The sequence below is a fragment of the Clytia hemisphaerica genome, unplaced genomic scaffold (assembly GCF_902728285.1).
Source record: "Clytia hemisphaerica strain Z4C2 unplaced genomic scaffold, Clytia hemisphaerica genome assembly, whole genome shotgun sequence".
Taxonomy (NCBI): Eukaryota; Metazoa; Cnidaria; class Hydrozoa; order Leptothecata; family Clytiidae; genus Clytia; species Clytia hemisphaerica.
In genome coordinates this window covers 759,730-777,094 of record NW_027103590.1, presented here as the reverse complement: position 1 = coordinate 777,094, position 17,365 = coordinate 759,730, and the positions used below count along the sequence as shown (strand labels likewise).

At 37.1% G+C, this 17,365-nt stretch overlaps 1 protein-coding gene across 1 annotated transcript; it reads right to left on the bottom strand.

Moving 5' to 3' along the window:
• Positions 1-674: 674 nt before the first annotated feature.
• Positions 675-17,199, bottom strand: LOC136801541 (phosphatidylinositol 4,5-bisphosphate 3-kinase catalytic subunit beta isoform-like). Its single transcript, XM_067058182.1, has 16 exons — positions 16,292-17,199; positions 15,001-15,228; positions 14,202-14,396; positions 13,619-14,019; positions 12,988-13,072; positions 12,046-12,173; positions 11,542-11,581; positions 10,708-10,811; positions 9,907-10,006; positions 8,927-8,995; positions 8,344-8,447; positions 7,736-7,845; positions 7,024-7,264; positions 6,424-6,553; positions 4,497-4,651; positions 675-1,097 (listed from the first exon to the last, which is right to left on the bottom strand). The coding sequence occupies exons 1-16, from the start codon at positions 17,105-17,107 to the stop codon at positions 827-829; spliced, it is 3,177 nt and encodes a 1,058-aa protein (XP_066914283.1). The 5' UTR covers positions 17,108-17,199; the 3' UTR covers positions 675-826.
• Positions 17,200-17,365: the final 166 nt, after the last annotated feature.

The window sequence follows — 17,365 nt, the reverse complement described above, 5'->3', positions numbered from 1 at the left end:
ATTTTTCTAAATGCTAGAAAAACAAAGTCGAACCTTAGAATTTGTTTTCAGAATGAGGAACCAAAGCATCTTTTAGATTTTTCAGGTGGGCAATAAGGTAGGCCGTAGGGTGGGTCATCTGGCTAGGCCACAGAGGTAGGCCAGGTTTTTGACTGACCCGACAATTTTTGAGAATAAGAATTTAGTTTATAAGAATTTATTAATAAAGAATAGATTTTTGCCTCATGGCTCATATAAAAAGTGTGGATTGAACAAAACCATTTTAAAATTAGAAATTGGGTAGTATGTACCAAAATGCGAAAATAGAATTATTAAAAGTGCTGTTTTGTATGTGCTTCCCGGGGGGGGCACTGGGTTTGCGGACTGACGGTATGTGCGGGCCAAAAATTGGCTTTTAAAATTGCACCCTTACAGTGCAGCAAAAATCAGTGAAAATCATACCCTTAGAGTGCATTTTCCCCCAAATTTTCGATCCCTTTCGTGCAAAAAATGGTCAAAATTCTAGCATTTTTGGTCAAAATATCTAGATTTTTCAAGAATTTTCTGAAATTTCTACCCTTACAGTGCATCTCTAGTTTTTCCGACCCTTACAGTGCATTTGAGGTGCCTTGAAAAAGACACCCTTAGTGCCCGCACATACCCGTCGGTCCTTTTGCCCAGCTGCCCCCCCCGGGATGTGCTTCAAATAAGTGAAAGTTGGTGTCATCAACTATTTATCGATGTCTGATAAACATCCCACCCCGTTTGTTTTTAATCACTTACAGTGCAGGGGAAAATGTAAACAAAAACCGTTAATAGACCCAAACTTACAACATCAACCCAAAACTTAGCCGATCCAGTAATGTCGGAAATTATGAAACCAAAAATTCATAGATGTTTGTCTTCGATTCTTGAAGGCTTCATCAAAAACTTGTTTGAAGTGTGCTACGGCGTCTTTCTCGCTTTTATTCATCGCTAAAGATTGACGCAAATATTCCAAATCGTCCGGATGATCCAACTCCGGAATTCCGCACGATACCAACATGGCAAATACGGTAATGAAGAGGTTACCTCGACTCCGCAAACAGGCGAACGCTTCGATACAATCTTTCTTGAACCTATGCACAGGGAGAAATGAATTTTTATACTTTCGAAAGAAACTTCAAACGAAAAGCCTTTGTGTTGTAAATTCTTCATCTACTATACTTACTCAATTTTAAAAATTGATCTTTAATTAAGCCTTTTATTTTTCATTGCACGACAATAGTCAATATAGGTTTGGATTTTTGAACTGAATTTAAATTATGTTACGAGCAACGATTACCTTGTTTTAAGAATATTGCTATGGTAATTGATTTCTAGAGGAGTTCGAAAAGTACCACTTCAAGACTAACGGTATATTATTCACCTTGGCAATGGTTTCAAAACGAAGCAGTCGTTGCCCATTAAATAATTCACAGTAAACTCTCGCTTACATGTTTTTTTTTTTATAAGCATAACGCTTATAAGCATATGAAGGCTCAGATTTGCAGAATTCCTAAGCATAACATGAGCATATATGTCAGCCTAAAATATTTTTCAAGTGATCATTTTTATCTGTTTAAAAAGGTTTGGTAGAGGTCAAGTAAAAAATAAGACATTCTACGACTAGCTTCATTCCACTGCTCCTAAAACCTGAACAAATTTTTACAAAATTTCATTAAAAACTTGGCTCGGGGCGAATCATAAGCATGATTCTTAAGCATGTAATATACATGAACTATGCCTGGATGCTTTGAGAACTTATTATTATTATTATACAGTATACAAGTTCACAGGCCCGAGGTGGGCCTCTACGAACCGGTTTGATTACAATTCTAATTTGTTAAATATCTAAGTTTGTGTCTTTTCCACGCTTCATTAAGGTTTTGTTTAAACAAGTGAATGGAGGTCGACTCGACGACAAATCGTGGCAATGCATTCCATGTAGGGATTGTTCTATAGTAGAATGACTTTGTTTGCGCTCCTCGAAGACCATCAGCAGCAAAGTTTGGAACGAATTCGTGATCGTGAAATCTGGCTGGACGAGTTCTTTTAACTAGCTTGTCCCGAGTTGTTTTTTGATCATAAAAATGGATATGCTTATACATTTGGACCATATCGCAGAAAAGTCTTCTAAACTCAAGAGATGGAAGCTTGAGTCTTTGTAAACGCTCCTCATAGTGGAGATTGCGATATTGCGGAATCAGTCTTGTTGCCCGTCTTTGGACCCCTTCAATCAGATTAACGCTGCGGCGTAATTTCGGCTGCCATACTGATTGTGCATATTCTAGATGCGGTCTGACAAAGGTCGTATACAATGTGCAAAATGCCGAAGGACTCAGGTCACTGAAGCTTCTTTGGATGACTCCTAAGATAGAATTCGCTTTATTGACTTGTCTAGAGATATGTTCCTCAAAAGATAATTCAGAGTCAATCAAGATGCCTAGGTCTTTTTCTTCAAAAACATGTTCAAGTTCGTTACCTCCAAGTTGGTATCTGTGTGCATGCTTAATATTAGCAAATTTACCTATAGTCAAGACATGGCATTTGTCAGGATGAAACTTTAGTAACCAATCTCGGGACCACTTTTCCAATTCACAGATATCTTTTTGAACAACTAGAGAGTCTCTAATAGAATTGATTATTTTCACTATCTTCGTATCGTCGGCAAAGAGAAATGCATCGGAGACTACCTTTTCTGGCAAATCGCTTCCTTGAGGAATTCCACTTATGACATGGTCAGTAGTTGATTTAGCTGAGTTAACCTTGACTAGTTGCTTGCGGTCTGATAAAAATGCTATAATCCATTTTAACAGGTTTCCGCTGATCCCGTAACATTCTAGTTTCTTTATCAACCTCCTGTGAGGAACTGTATCAACGCTTTTGCAAAATCAAAGTAGACACAGTCAACTACTTTTCCTTCAGACATTGATTCGCAGCAAAGGTCGATATAATATAGTAGTTGCGTAACTGTTGATCTTTTGCCAATGAAGCCATATTGCTTGTCTGAGAGAAGATTCTCTCGAACAAGGTGATCAATCATTACTTTACGTAATACTGACTCCATCATTTTGCATATTATCGATGTCAGGCTGACAGGTCTGTAGATTATTGCCAGATTGTGTGCACCCTTGTTTTTGTATATTGGTGTGACATGTGCCATCTTCCAGTCTTCGGGCAGAACGCTCTCTTCTAATGTCTTGTTCATAATGATCTTCAATGGTTCTGCTACAAAGTCAATCAGTTCTTTCAGCATTGACGGATGTAGCTCATCAGGTCCGAACGATTTATTTGCATCTAGCTGTTTGATCTGTTTTATTACTGTTTCTTGGGAAACTTCAAGAATATTAATCATCGATTCTGTTTTCTTCTCAAATGGAGGTAGTTCTCCCTCAGGTTCATGTGTAAATACACTGCAAAATTGCTTCTGCAGAATATTGGCTTTCTCCACATCTTCATGCTTCAACGATTCTGTCATCTTCGGACTCCAGTAGAGATGTCACGCGGCTAGTTGATTTCAGTTGATTTCTAACGTGTGACCAGAAACGCTTTGGGTTATTCTTTGCTGATCTACTGATGTTGCGTTCATAACTTCTACGCACTCGCCTGATCATGCTGTTGACTCGGTTACGTGATGAGACATATTGTGTTCTATTGAAGACTTTTTCCGCGTCTGAAGAATTGACCCACTTCCTATGCAGTCGCTTCTTAGTTCTGATTTCTTTACGGATTTCTTCTCCCAACGGAACAATTCCTTTACACTTCCAATAAGAATTTCCAACTTCTTTTAAAGGCACGAATCTGTTTCTCAAATCGGTAAGATCCCCTTTGAAATGTTCCCAGAGCTCACATACGGTCTTATCGTTCGATTTTGCGATGAAATTTTGAGTCCATTTTTCGGCCTCAAGAAAGTATCGCATCTCCTGGAAATCAGCTGAACTGTAGGCATATTTCTGGCAACTTGGCTTCTGTTCGGCACGACTTAAGCATACACGAGCCTGACCAAGAAAAAAAATCATGTATTCGAACTTCTATTATTCAACTTTTTCTATAATTCGAACTTGTTTCCAGTCCCCGTCAGGCAGAAACCCTCTTTTTTATTACAAATAAGATTCCCCGTTTGAGTTCGAATTAGCGAGAGTCAACTGTATGAAAAGCCCAGTGGGAGGGGTGCTTGCGCAAAAAGGGGTACGAGGATGTGCCCCTAGTCAGGCTAGCGTTTTTACCTCCATGAGTCCCAGGTAGTGTCGCAAAAATACCAAGATAGAAAAATCAGTCCTTCGTAAGGTACCTTTTTAGGGGACTTTGGAAAAATATGGAAAATTTTGAGAAAATTTTGGAATTTCAGCCCATTCAAGGTCACTTTTTTCAACAAAACAAGTCCCACGTAGGGTCCATTTTTCGAACTTCAACACCCCCATCGGTCAGCAAGGGTACTCCGGCTCCTCCCCGAATGAAAGGCCTACCGAAAAGTTTCGTTTCCGAAAACAACTTACTGTTTAAAATCTTCCCCTTCTCGTCCTCTCTCTTGGTTCAATTGGTTGATGCAATAAATGATGTCATTTGTCAACACAAACTTCGCTTTCTCTCGATTGTATCCCCATTTCTTTTTCACGTTTCCCAAAAAGTGACCAAAATCAATGTGAAAGAACTAAATGAAAAGAGAGAATAAAGGTTTCAGTTTTAAATAAGTTTTCTCGTTTCATATCAGACACTTTTTGAAATATTTAAAGAAATGTACTTTGGATCCATAACGTTTGAGGTAGTTTTCTTACGGACACAGTAAAACAACACAAAATTAAAAGGTTTCGTGAAGCCGTTTTATTGATACGCATCAAGCATCAAGCATCAATTGACCGAACTTTCAGCCTCATTCAATCATTTTTAATTTTTAGTTTAGTAGTTTTGAGCATACATATATATTTGAACATGTTTTTTTTAAGCATAACGCTTATAAGCATATGAAGGCTCAGATTTGCAGAATTCCTAAGCATAATATGAGTATATATGTCAGCCTAAAATATTTTTCAAGTGGTCATTTTTAGCTGTTTAAAAAAGGTTTGGTAGAGGTCAAGTAAAAAAATATATATTAAATAAGATATTCCACGTCTAGCTAAATTCCACTGCTCCCAAAATCTGAACAAATTTTTACAAAATTTCTGAAATTTCATTAAAAACTTGGCTCGGGGTGAATCATAATACTACTCCATTGCTGCTAGAAAAATTTAAAAAATCTAAAAGTCATCCCAAGCGGCAAAAACAGCAAAAACACCCACAAGCAAGGTCATATAGCTGAAAATATTTTTTTTTTTTTGAATCACTGGCCGTTCGGTGAAAACAGGGGTAAAAGAAGTGAGCATAGACAGTATGCTAGTCGACTAGTTCAAAATAGGAAAAAAACAAAAAACGAAAAGGACAGTTTGTACAAACTGATACTTATCCAGTAACAATGATCGTATTATCATATAGTGCATATTACTACTGTATTCCACAGATTATAAATGACTCCAGTCTAAAGTGAGCATTACCATTGATTGCAAAGCCTCGAAACTTTTGGATGGGAAAACACTTGATCCGCGTGGTTTTCAAATTTCAAAATACGGGACAAATGGGTCAATTTCAAGGCTTCACTTTTTCTTTACCCTGAGTATCAGAGGTTAAGTTTTCAAAGAATATATTAACCTCTGAAGACCAATAATAGAAATTTCATCGCGCATGTGTCAATCTAATCACTGTAGAAAGAATCAAAGATGAAGAGCAAATATTACCTTATTAATGTCTAGCAGACTGTATCAGTATGCAGTTTACTATTTACGAATTCCCCAGAAACCCCCAAGTGTCATCGAAGTGAGTTTCTTTCGAAATAAATCTTATACATGATCCCCAAATGTATAACAGTATTACTAAACTATTAATTATGGAAATATCACTTTTAATTGAATCGAAATAAATGGGACAAGCTGGAGTTTTTACAAGCTCTTATTTGATTTGGTTGGTCGTTAAGATGCAATAAAAGAATGTTATAACTTTTTCTAAAGAACGCGTCATCTCTATCACTTTAAATGACCAATTAGTGAAGTATCTTGTAAAAACTCCAGCTCATCCCAAATAAATAGACAGACTTTGTGTTGTGAGTTATGATTCTATATCACTGACTCTTTTTAAAAAGCATTGATGATATTTTTTAGTTGTGTTTTCAACGACGGGAATAAAAATATCAACTTTCAACTTCATCCAAGATCTTGGATGGTCGTCATGGTTACTTTTGTTTTTGTTGATTGTGCGCTAAATAGAATCTCGATTCGTCGGCACAGCGTCAATATATGATTTTGACCTGTGTTTTTCACGGTACTTTTTCTTGCTTTAGAAAGGTTGAAGATTCCTCTCTAGCCCCTTCGAGGCTTCAAATTCAATGAACATTACCTGTCCTGTGTCTTTCTTTAACATAATATTATCATTATGTCGATCTCCTACACCCAAAACATACATCCCTACACTGTATCCGATGGTGGCTTTCGTAAAGTTGTTGATGTATGTATCGATGTTCGGATTTCTAGAATGAAAGAAACGATATGTTATGAAACATTTATTTTACATGCACAAGTTCAACCTTTTATCAGTTCAAGCTAAAAAAAGAGTACGAAGGAAATATAAGATATTCAACCTAATTTAAATATTTGTCAACAACTCCACTTAACTTGACCGGAATATTCCTGGTCTAAGAATTTACTTATCAGTCATTTTGCCATTGATTTTTTTCCCGAAAGACTTGCATAGGAATCACACATAGGAATAGAAGATGAAAATTTTAACGTTGTTTACAGTTAGTTAGTCTATACTAGACGTAACCTGCGTTTTTTCTACGCAATGATGAAAAATCCCGGTTTTTGGGGAGGTGCTCGCTAACAGTTAGTGGCAGTTACAATTAATCTCCACAGGAGAAATACAAGAGAATAGAAGACCACTCCCTTAAAATTTCAAAACTTCGAAACCGTGATTTGGAATTCAACCTAACAAACTAACCTTGTGTTATTATCGCAATATTCTTTCAACCAACTGAAAAGTCCATCCTCTTTGAAAACACCCCCTTTCGAATGTTGTATACGACCCAGGGTTTCCGCATTCGGTACAACCTGTATCAAGCCTAACATCGGACCGGTCGACAGTACACGATACGGAATGACTCCATAATCCAGATCAGAAGTCTTCCATACATTCTCCATCAGGCGAAGAGAGAGAAGTGTCAACATGTCTTGTCGTAAGTCTGTCAAGGAGGAAAAATTACTTAATTGTTTAGCTCTCGTAAAGATTAGCTTAAAATGCACTGGCCACAACAGAAATACAGTTGTCAGTTGTCTGATATCTACGGCTAATTTCAAAATTCATTTCCGTAGTACGAAGCAATATACGTGAGATAACTCTGGTACATAGTAGAAATACAGTTGACGCTCTTTAATTCGATGTTTTAGTATTCGATAAATTTCATTATGCGATAATATTGAGAGATAATTGAAAGAGTCTTCTATGTTCATTTTCGATACTTTTGTGTGGTGTAGTTACTTTTTACTCAGTATTGTCTATTGAAATTTTTGGGGGTTTATTAGGGTTTTGCATGTGCCCGGTAAAAGATATCAGTGAAAAATTATGCTAATTTGATAATACTGTGGATTTTCTCCACATTTTGTAAAAGTTGATTTTTGCCAAGAGTTCAAAAGAAAGAATCGAGTCATCTTACCATCGCCATTTTTGAAAATGATGAGAACGTCATCAGCTTCTTCATCCTGGTTTTCAAAGACCAACCATAATGGTTTCTTCTTGCTGTCCATGTACTTACATTTCTCGATCCTAAAGTGACAAAAATGAAGAAAAGGTTATCATCTCTTCAATATAAGCTGACCACGATACGGTAATTATGTTATGAGAAAGCCATTTTAATGGGCCGTTCCATTTCCATGGGGTAGTTTGAAGAAGAATTTCCAAGGGGTCTAAGGAAAGTTCTTTATTCCTCCAGAGGGTAAATTGTTATTCTAAACTTCCAGGAGGGGGGTAAAACTTTGAGGTATGAACAAGAATTTTTCCAAGAGTATTTTCGCAAATCTTTTGTTATTTTCCACACATTTCATCCACCCCCTGCACCCCATGTATGGATTTTAAATAGCCAAATGGTTAACAGTGACCAACACGTTAAATTTAACCAAATAAGGGTTTCATAATGAAGAACTTTGGATCCATAATGTATGATCGTAATCATTGAGGGATTGCCATAATCCAAAGGAAAGCAAAACTTCACAGACCGTCTTGTTTGTCTCAATGGAAAAAGCAGAAAATGATAATAATGCTTACTTTAATCTTTTAAGTTTCTTGCGCGGATCAAGAGGGGATGTGATATCTTTGAAAGCATTAATATACGCTGGTCCTTGGAAACATTCTCGCATCATTCTCAGTTTCTAGAGAGAGTGAATAACGGAATTATACAGCTTATCCAGAGAAAAGCTAAACAGTAAAAAGTGGAATCGTCAAAACTTATCTTCTTGCCTAAATCAGCCCTAGGTTACTGTATTTAGGAACTGTACCAAAGTATAGAATACTCATGGGACCAATTATTTTCCGTTACTAACTAAAAAAACGTGTAGTCCGTTAAAATTTGGCGGATTTGGCGGATTTGGTCAAAATCCGCCAAATTAAGTTCCCACCAAATTTGATTTTTTTCAGCCATCCGCCAAATTTAAGTTGCTCTATTTATTCCCCCTGTGTGCTATTTCAGAGGTTTTTCCTCTTTTTAATTGGCGTTTTTTTCAATTTTTTAAGTTGACCGCCAAATTAAATTCTCTCTGAAAAAACTTTTTCGGCCATTCGCCAAATTAAATTTCTTCCTTTAATGTAAAAAAGGTGTAGGTACATCAAAGAGAAAAGTTAATGTTCATACCCTATCCTTGGGATCATTACAAGACTTCAGAATTTCAGTCACAGTTTTCATCTTGTTAATTGCTTCGTTCTGAAAAAAAAAATGAGAATTTAATGAGATAAAAATCCAAAAGTTTGTCTGCAAATAATATTCAAACAACCGGTAGCATAGACAGGAGGGACGCAAACAATGTGTAAGAGATCAGATTTTTATGACACTGTAATAATATCTATTCACGAAACAAAAAGATGATTACTGTGCCATAAAAATCTTATCTCCTACACATATTTTGCGTCCCTCTTGTCTATGCTACTGAAACGAAATGAATGTACAATTCAAGAGATAAATGTTGATCAGAAAGGTATTTTTAAAGGTGATTTGCCCCCCCTACCCAAAACATAATATTGATGTTGAGAGTCAGTTCATCCAAAAAAATTGTCATGTTTTTTCCCCCGACTGTAGGTAGCTTCGTTCAAAGGAAGAGGAATAGTTCACATCCCTGACAGAAGATCTAAATCTCATTTTCTCACAAAGGAAAGGAGCAACGACGATATAAAGCGCTTTTCCCCTGTCAGTTTCGTGTAGTTTTTCTATGTCCTTTTTTTATACTTTCAAAGGGAATTTATGAAATTTAAAATACATTTTTTTCAAAACACTTAACCGACATCATTAAGGAGGGAGGGATCAAACCTTATTCTGCATTATCAAAATTAAAGACTAAGACCATGTTCAGACGTTATGGTTTTGTATCGCTCCGAAACGAAACAGTTCCGAAATACTATCTGAACGCCAAAATTCGAAACGTTAAAAATGAAGACGTCACAAAGGAAAAAAGATCGAAACGGTTTCGCTCCTCTATTTTTTATCGGAACGGAACTGCTCCGTTTTCTTGCTCTTAAGCGTTCCGAAATGAGTATGAACACTTCCTATCCGTAAAAAATACCACAACGGAGCTATACGAGACCGTAACGTCTGAAGATGGGCTAAACTTTGTTACCAACCTGTCTGGTTAAGATATCAATATGGTCAACAGCACCACGACAATAAATCTCCAATATCAATCCAAATTGCAACGAGTAGTCCGGATTCCCTGCTTCTGCTCTATAAAGTCAATCAAAGGTTACTATAGTCAACTCTCGGGGAAGGGGTATTTAGGCAAATGGAGGGTACGGTATGTGCCGCCCTTAAGGGTACCTTTTTGGATTTCCAAAGTCCCACTATGACTAAGGGTCGGAAAAATCAAAAAATCAAATTTCAGGCCCACTAAGGGTCGGAGAAATAGGAAAATTTCAACTTTTAACCCCCGGAAAGATGGAAATTTGGTCAAATTTGTCCCAATAAGGGTCGTAAAATTCACAAAATGTTTCTTTGTTTTCTTCTTTTTAGTCCCGGTAAGGGTCCAAGGGTCGAAAGTCGGGCGGCACCCCAACCGGTCAGCTCGCAACCCTGGGGAGTCAACTCTTTGTAATTCGAACCTCTATTTGAATTTTTATATAATTCGAACTAAAATATTGGTCCCCTCAGCTAGAAATTAGTATAAAATACTTTCTGTAAATCGAATCATTCTCTAATTCGAAGAAAATCCTTGGTCTCTTGAAAATCGAATTAGAGAGAATCAACTGTAACTGATAATTTACCCGAGCTTAGGCAAATAGTAGTAGGGAGGGGGTAGAATGGATTTTACAAGAACGCTTAAGATCAGTCGCGTTCAAGATATTATGGGCTATCGACAGATTACTTGAACAATAGCATTAGACTAATACAAATTACAGTTATTAAAAAATTGTGTAAAGAAATCTTACTTGAGATGCCAGAACAGGTAGTGTCCAATTCGTCGATTGTTGAGAGCTCTTTTCAGTAAATATCTTGCAAGAGGCGAGTCCATGTAAGATTCGTACTTCAACGCCTAAGTATTCAGGAATATGAAAATAATCGAGTATGATGTAAGCCATGTAACCTGGCCCGTAGCAGAAGTAAGAAATCAAGGAAAAATTCAAACTGTAGTTGATTATCAAAGGGAATTGGATTGTCATCGATTAGGCAGCGTATCTAATAGTAGAAGGTCGTATTGAAGACCGTCAACTGTAATTTCATATTTAATATTTCTTAGTGCCAAAAGTTCTCGATGATTTCTCAAAGCTGTTTATAAGTTGTTAAGAATGAAACTTGTAGATTTTGGTACTCAGAATTTCATCAAACCATCAGATTTGGTCGATGCTTGTCGTCCATACGGGCGATGTGAAATTCAGAGTACCAAAATCTACAAGTTTCATTCTTTATCGGCGATCCAAAAAATATCTGCAATCTGATTGGTTAAAAAGAGTACAATATATCTTGTATTTTACATGTAAAAATATAAATTGACGAAAAGATGTTGTTGCATTGTAGCGGTAGAAGCAATCTAGCGTCACTTTGCTACAAAAGTGTCCTCCAACACAAAAAGTGCATTTTTTGGGTCACCGATAAACCAGTTATCAGACATCTGTCCGATAACTATTACTTATAACTTTAGATAATATTTTACTCAAATGTTGTTTATCCATTTGAAGAAAATTGAGCCTTGAATGAGCAGAAGTTTCATAGGAACCTCATGCTGCTTTATTTTGTTCTTAAGGGAGGGGGAAGGGATATCATACCTGGACCAAATGAAGAAAGTACATCTCAAGTTGGCTATCACTAAAAAGGAGCGAAAGTAATTTGAGGATTATTAAACAAGAGAGTTAACAAAGTATAGTTATCAGTTTGGCACACAACGTTGTTTCAAAGTTCATATAATGTTCACAACGTCCATATAATGCTTGACAAACGTTGAAACAACGTGTGCCAGGTGGGTTAACCATGCATAGTAATTGATACATATCAGAGAACTAAGGGTCAGTCGCCATTGATCATTTTCACGCTTCATCAATTTCCATTCAAAAAAGCACCTACTTCACGCCTATTTTCAGCTTCCAGTTGCAACTTTTTGAATATGGAAATCAGGGATTAATGGGTTTTAAAAACAAGACGGGAATTGTGTATTTGCATCTTAACTGGACGGATTACCGTAAAAAGTTGTAACACTGCTCAGCTTCCAGTTGCTTACCGCTTCAATTGGATTGTGGGAACACACATTCACAATTTAAAACTGTCAATATTACCTTAAGGAGTCGAGTACTTGAACAGCGAGACGTCGGACCTCAATATCAGGAAATTTGTAATCCAACAACTCCAAAGCAATCTCCACTTCCATCCGTGATAAATTCCATTTATTCAGTAAGAAGTGAATCTAAACATTTAAGATGCCACTGTCTAAAGTCAGAGTCAGAGTCAAAAAAAGTCAAAAATGTTCTTAACTTTTTTGTCCACCGTCGAAGGCTTGTTCTTATATAGCTATGTTATTACGATAAAACGTTTAGCACCCACTGATCTCTAATTACTTGACTAGATCGAGCTACCCATATATAGGAATCGTGTCCAGGTTTAGAGCTGGCTATCTTGTTTTCAAATTCTGGTCGTCAGCTATGCGTGATTCGAATGAACGTTCGAATTTCTAAGGTGAATTAGAAAACAACATTGCGAACTACATGTTTTTTTTATAAGCATTGCACTTATAAGCATATCTAGGCTCAGATATGGGGAAAATGAAGCATATGGCAAGCATTACTTGAGCCTACGAAAAATGTTTTTTTCCTGATTTTGGCTTTTTTTGGCTGGACTTTTACGTATTTTCAGTATTTCCCTAAATCTATGCTTTGGACTTAAGCATCCCTCAAGCATTTTTCAGCTTTATTAAGTTTTCGACCTAAGCATCTCTGAGCCTGTTTTCAGATTTTTGTATGCTTAAAAAAAACATGTAGTCGACTTCAAAACTGAACACACAAATTACAAAACCAAACAAAAATATTTTCAAATTACAAACCAAAATGCTCTACAAAAGAAATCGTCAGTGATTGGGCATTAACAGATGATGATGAATGATTTATTTTGTAAAATTAGCAGTCGAACTCTATTAGCTTTAAAGCTAGTACAGATTTGTACACATTTTTCGACTTTAAAGAATATACACATTAGCATTAACATTAACAAGAGTGTAAAGGTACCTCTTTCACGTCTTCATGGTTATCCCACTTGACACATTTCAGGATCTTTGGTAACGATTCTGGATACAATTCTAAGCATTTCTCTCTGAAAGGGAAAAAGAGGACAAGAAAATACACAGACCTATTATGGCATTGATCGGAATTTTCAGTACCAGAAAGTTTCCACATGAAAAATTGAGTAAATCACCTGGTTGAGAAAAGTACATTTCACGCCTTGGAATGTGAATGATAACCGATCGCGTTCCAAGAGTTGATAAAGTGAACGAGTGAACGAGTGAACGAGTGAACGAACGAACGAACGAACGAACGAACGAACGAACGAACGAACGAACGAACGAACGAACGAACGAACGAACGAACGAACGAACGAACGAACGAACGAACGAACGAACGAACGAACGAACGAACGAACGAACGAACGAACGAACGAACGAACGAACGAACGAACGAACGAACGAACGAACGAACGAACGAACGAACGAACGAACGAACGAACGAACGAACGAGTTATGAAAATTTCGAATTATGGAGACTAGTTTATGAGGTATTTGTAACTAAATGGACCAGCAGACTTGTCCGAGTTAAGGAGACATTCGAGTAAAAGAGGTTGTACATTGTACAAAAAACATACCTCCATTCCCAAAGCAATTCCTTATCGTCATCATAAAGATCATAAAGGGCATCGTGGCCAATCAGCTCTTCAATCTGTGGTCGCCAACTGTCCCATGTACGATTATTAAACACTGTCACCTCTCGTCGGCGTTCTGGACTATGCATCGCGCAATCCCGAATATAATGCTCAGTGGGGTAGACCACAGTATGAGCAAATTTCATGAAATCAATGACAATGCAGAGCCCCTTCGATTCACTACCAGCGTCGGTAGAGACAGCACCAAGGGGATTGAAGAAAGAATGATCGCCTTTGATAGAGCGAGCAGTGTGTTGTTTGCAATTCACTCGATGCGTACTTTGTTTCATGATGGCTTTGTAGTCAAACACTGAAATATTAGCCCACGCTAACGGGACAGCTTCCTATAAATCAAAATTAAGTGAAAGAATTTAAATTTCACAACCTATTTGTCAACATGATTTAACTTTTTTCTACGCAATTAAACGTCTATTCCACTTTGGAACTTATTCGAATGTTTGGAGCCCAGGTCTTCGGCCTACAAACATTCGATTTTTTAATGTCGCTTTAAAAGACAAAATCTCACCTTTTTCTTTCTCTCTTCTCTCTTCTTCCAACCAACAATACAGACACATACACGTGCCATGCGTGGAATGTTACTGACGGGTAGTTTGAACTCTAGATATTCGTTCCACACCGGATGGATACCTCTTTGCCGTGATGTGATCTGTGATTCGCATACTTCCTCACCACCGTGGAAAATACCCACTTGTACTTCTTTCTGTTACAGGGAAATACCATAAATGGATTTAATTGGCGATTTTTGCCAAATTTAGTCCCCGTGGAAAAATTTAAGGTCGGAAATTTTCGCCTAAACCCTTAGAAGAATTAGATATATTAAGTATAAAAAGAAGCTGATTCGAATTTTATTCCAGGCGAAAATTTCAGATTATAAATTTGCAAAAAGGAAGTCCACACGAAAATAAATTCAGTTAAGGTAAGCTCTAGATAATATTCTCTGGCGTCAATCAGTAACATAATAAAGCCTTAAATTCACGGGGACGAGGTTGTGACACTTTAATGGAATTAATTTTGGCGGGGATTAAATTTCGAGGTTGAGCTCATCCGCGAAATTTTAAGATTTCGCGGAAACTTAATTCAGCGGATGGCATTATTAGGAGACAATAATTTCACGATTTTGTGCCTCTTACTGTCAAATTATGCATGTTGATTTTTGAAATACGCATTATTAGCGCCTCTTTGATGTCAGTAAACATTCAAAAAGTACATATTTTCAGTTTTGTTTGGATGACACCCAAATCCGCAAAATCCGCAAAATTTAACCCCGCCAAAATTTGATAAAGACTAAATATGGTCACACTCACCCACATATTAGCATCAGCCATGATATTCAGTGCGCAATGAACTTTCAATCGCAACATAGTTGACGGTGTGATATCCCACAGAGACAATCGATTCGATTCTCGTTCTTTGTTCGGTAATGGTGGCGGTACTTCGTTGGATCCACGCTCGATCTTGCCAACGTCTAACTGTGAACGTTCAACGATCTTCAAACAGATTTGACGATCCCATAACAAACACTCGCGAATATACTTTGTAAGAATGAAAAAATGTAACGATGACAATTGGCTTATGGCTTATGCGGACGAAAATAAATCTCACAAAATCGCGTGAGATTGCTGACTCGCGAAATTACATCCACGCGGAATTTTTAAGATAACTACTTAAAAAACTGTTATTTCTGACAAAAATTGACGTTCTCAAAGTCATTTTTAAATACTTTGAGGAAATAAACACAAGCCAAATATGTGAAAATGCTGATTCGCGAAAATGAATCTAGGAAAGTTTACGATTTTATTTTTTGAATTTCTAAGTTTCATCTCAGGAAAATTTATTCGATTAAAGTAAACAAGAAAGTCTTGTTCAAGATAAAAGGAGCCTCATAACACGACAAAATAACCGTTTCATGTAATATCACAGAATGCAGCAGAGAAACTCTTTCAATGAGCCAACTCCAATAGAAATCTTTAATACTATCATCAAGATGAGACTAGCATCATAGTAGGACGGATCCCAAAATGATACAAGTCATCTGGATGATAGCCGATTCACATCAGGAGTTATGATAACAGAGGTTATAGGATTATTAGTAAAGTGTTAGTAGGCCGAATTTTGTCGAAACAAACTGAAAGTGAAGGTAGATTTGTGTGAGATCTTAGGTTTGGATGTCAAAGTTATCGTTCTCATAATTTTAAACCTTCTTTGCTATGGAGGTAGAATATGCAAAATATTTGCATTTATATTTGGTTGACTTGAAAGAAGACAAGACAGTACAATTAAGTAGTTGAGCTGCGAAATAAAAAAAATCTGGTAGTATGCAGCAGAGAAACTCTCTCAATGAGCCAACTCATATAAATCTCTAAAATGATTCATAACTTTAATTTTAAAGCCATTTGTATGTTTATGCTCTATACAGGAGCAGCACTGATGAATCTTGGAAAGGACGAAAGACGTGTTTACAGTGAACTCGCGCTAATTCGAATTTCTAATTCTAAGAAAGTGATTGTGTTGGTCCCTTAGAGATCGAATTAGAGAGAGAGAGAGAGAGAGTCAGCTATACATGTGTTACATGAAACAAAACAAAATACAACATACCTTATACTGTATAAGTGGACGTTCACGATAAATCTCTGTTTCGTTTTCAACATGTCCGAGGAAATAATTTTCACTTCCAAGCTCTTTGAGTACATAATCATCAGGTTTTTCATTGGTACGATTGTTGATGTTAAACTTCTGTAAACCCTTCTCGATCAGATCTCTCGGGTGTAGTTTATGAGAGACGCGGTGTGTTTGCTTGTGTAGAACATGGTTGTACTTGTAGTGTATCGAGATCGCAATAAACCCATCTAGCGTATCTAGAGTTCGTTGCAAAGCAATCGGGAGGTCTGTATCTTCCTCAAAATCAGGCGGGAAAGTATAGATAGCGCGTCGCTCCCAAGACGCGCGGCTACGCTGCTCCGAGATACGATTACAAAACAACATACATCGCGTACGTAAGTCGTTAACTTGCTCATCTTTAGCTGACGTGGATGCTGGCCGACCGATCAAGAGATTTATTTTAGAGTTCAGTTGTTTGAGTTGCTCATCACCTTGTCGTTCGACCACTTTCAAATACGGGCGTACGGGCTTGATATCAAACAACGATAAAGATTCATTGATGAGTTCTTCCGTACCCCCGTTACGGCTTACGACGGCAAATACATATTGGTTACGCGATCGTAACATGGAAGCCATTGCGAAACGAGTGGCTTCTTGCCATAATTTCTCCTTGATCTGACTCAACGGCGTATCGGCGCGTAATGACGGGAACGTATGACAAATACCATTGGGTAGTAAACAAACCACGTCGATGGGGGTGAAGCCATCTTTGTTATTCCAAAAGGAAAATTTCTCCAATATTTTGATTCCCATATTGTGATCAGTGATGACTTCTTTTTGAACAAGTTACATTTTTATTAATATTATCCTCATTGCTGGGACTTTGTTTTTTAAATAATTTCACTGAAAAATATGAAAGGAAGTGAATTATTAGAGTAAATTTAAATACTTGAAAAAGCATCAAAACGAATAGAGAAAAACATAATCTTTGACCTTATTAAATGCCCAGTGGGCAATGTATCAAGTGATCAGTATTGTTGGATATGAATTGATAAATAGTAACGAGAATGG

What these genes read in the sequence shown, in the direction of transcription:
- LOC136801541 (XM_067058182.1), bottom strand. Translation starts at nt 17,107, where the DNA reads ATGGGAATCAAAATATTGGAGAAATTTTCCTTTTGGAATAACAAAGAT. An exon ending in ACCATGAAGACGTGAAAGAG is followed by an intron (nt 12,174 to 12,987) that starts GTACCTTTACAC and finishes TTAAATGTTTAG; the next exon opens with ATTCACTTCTTACTGAATAA. An exon ending in TAAAGAAAGACACAGGACAG is followed by an intron (nt 4,652 to 6,423) that starts GTAATGTTCATT and finishes CTTTTCATTTAG; the next exon opens with TTCTTTCACATTGATTTTGG.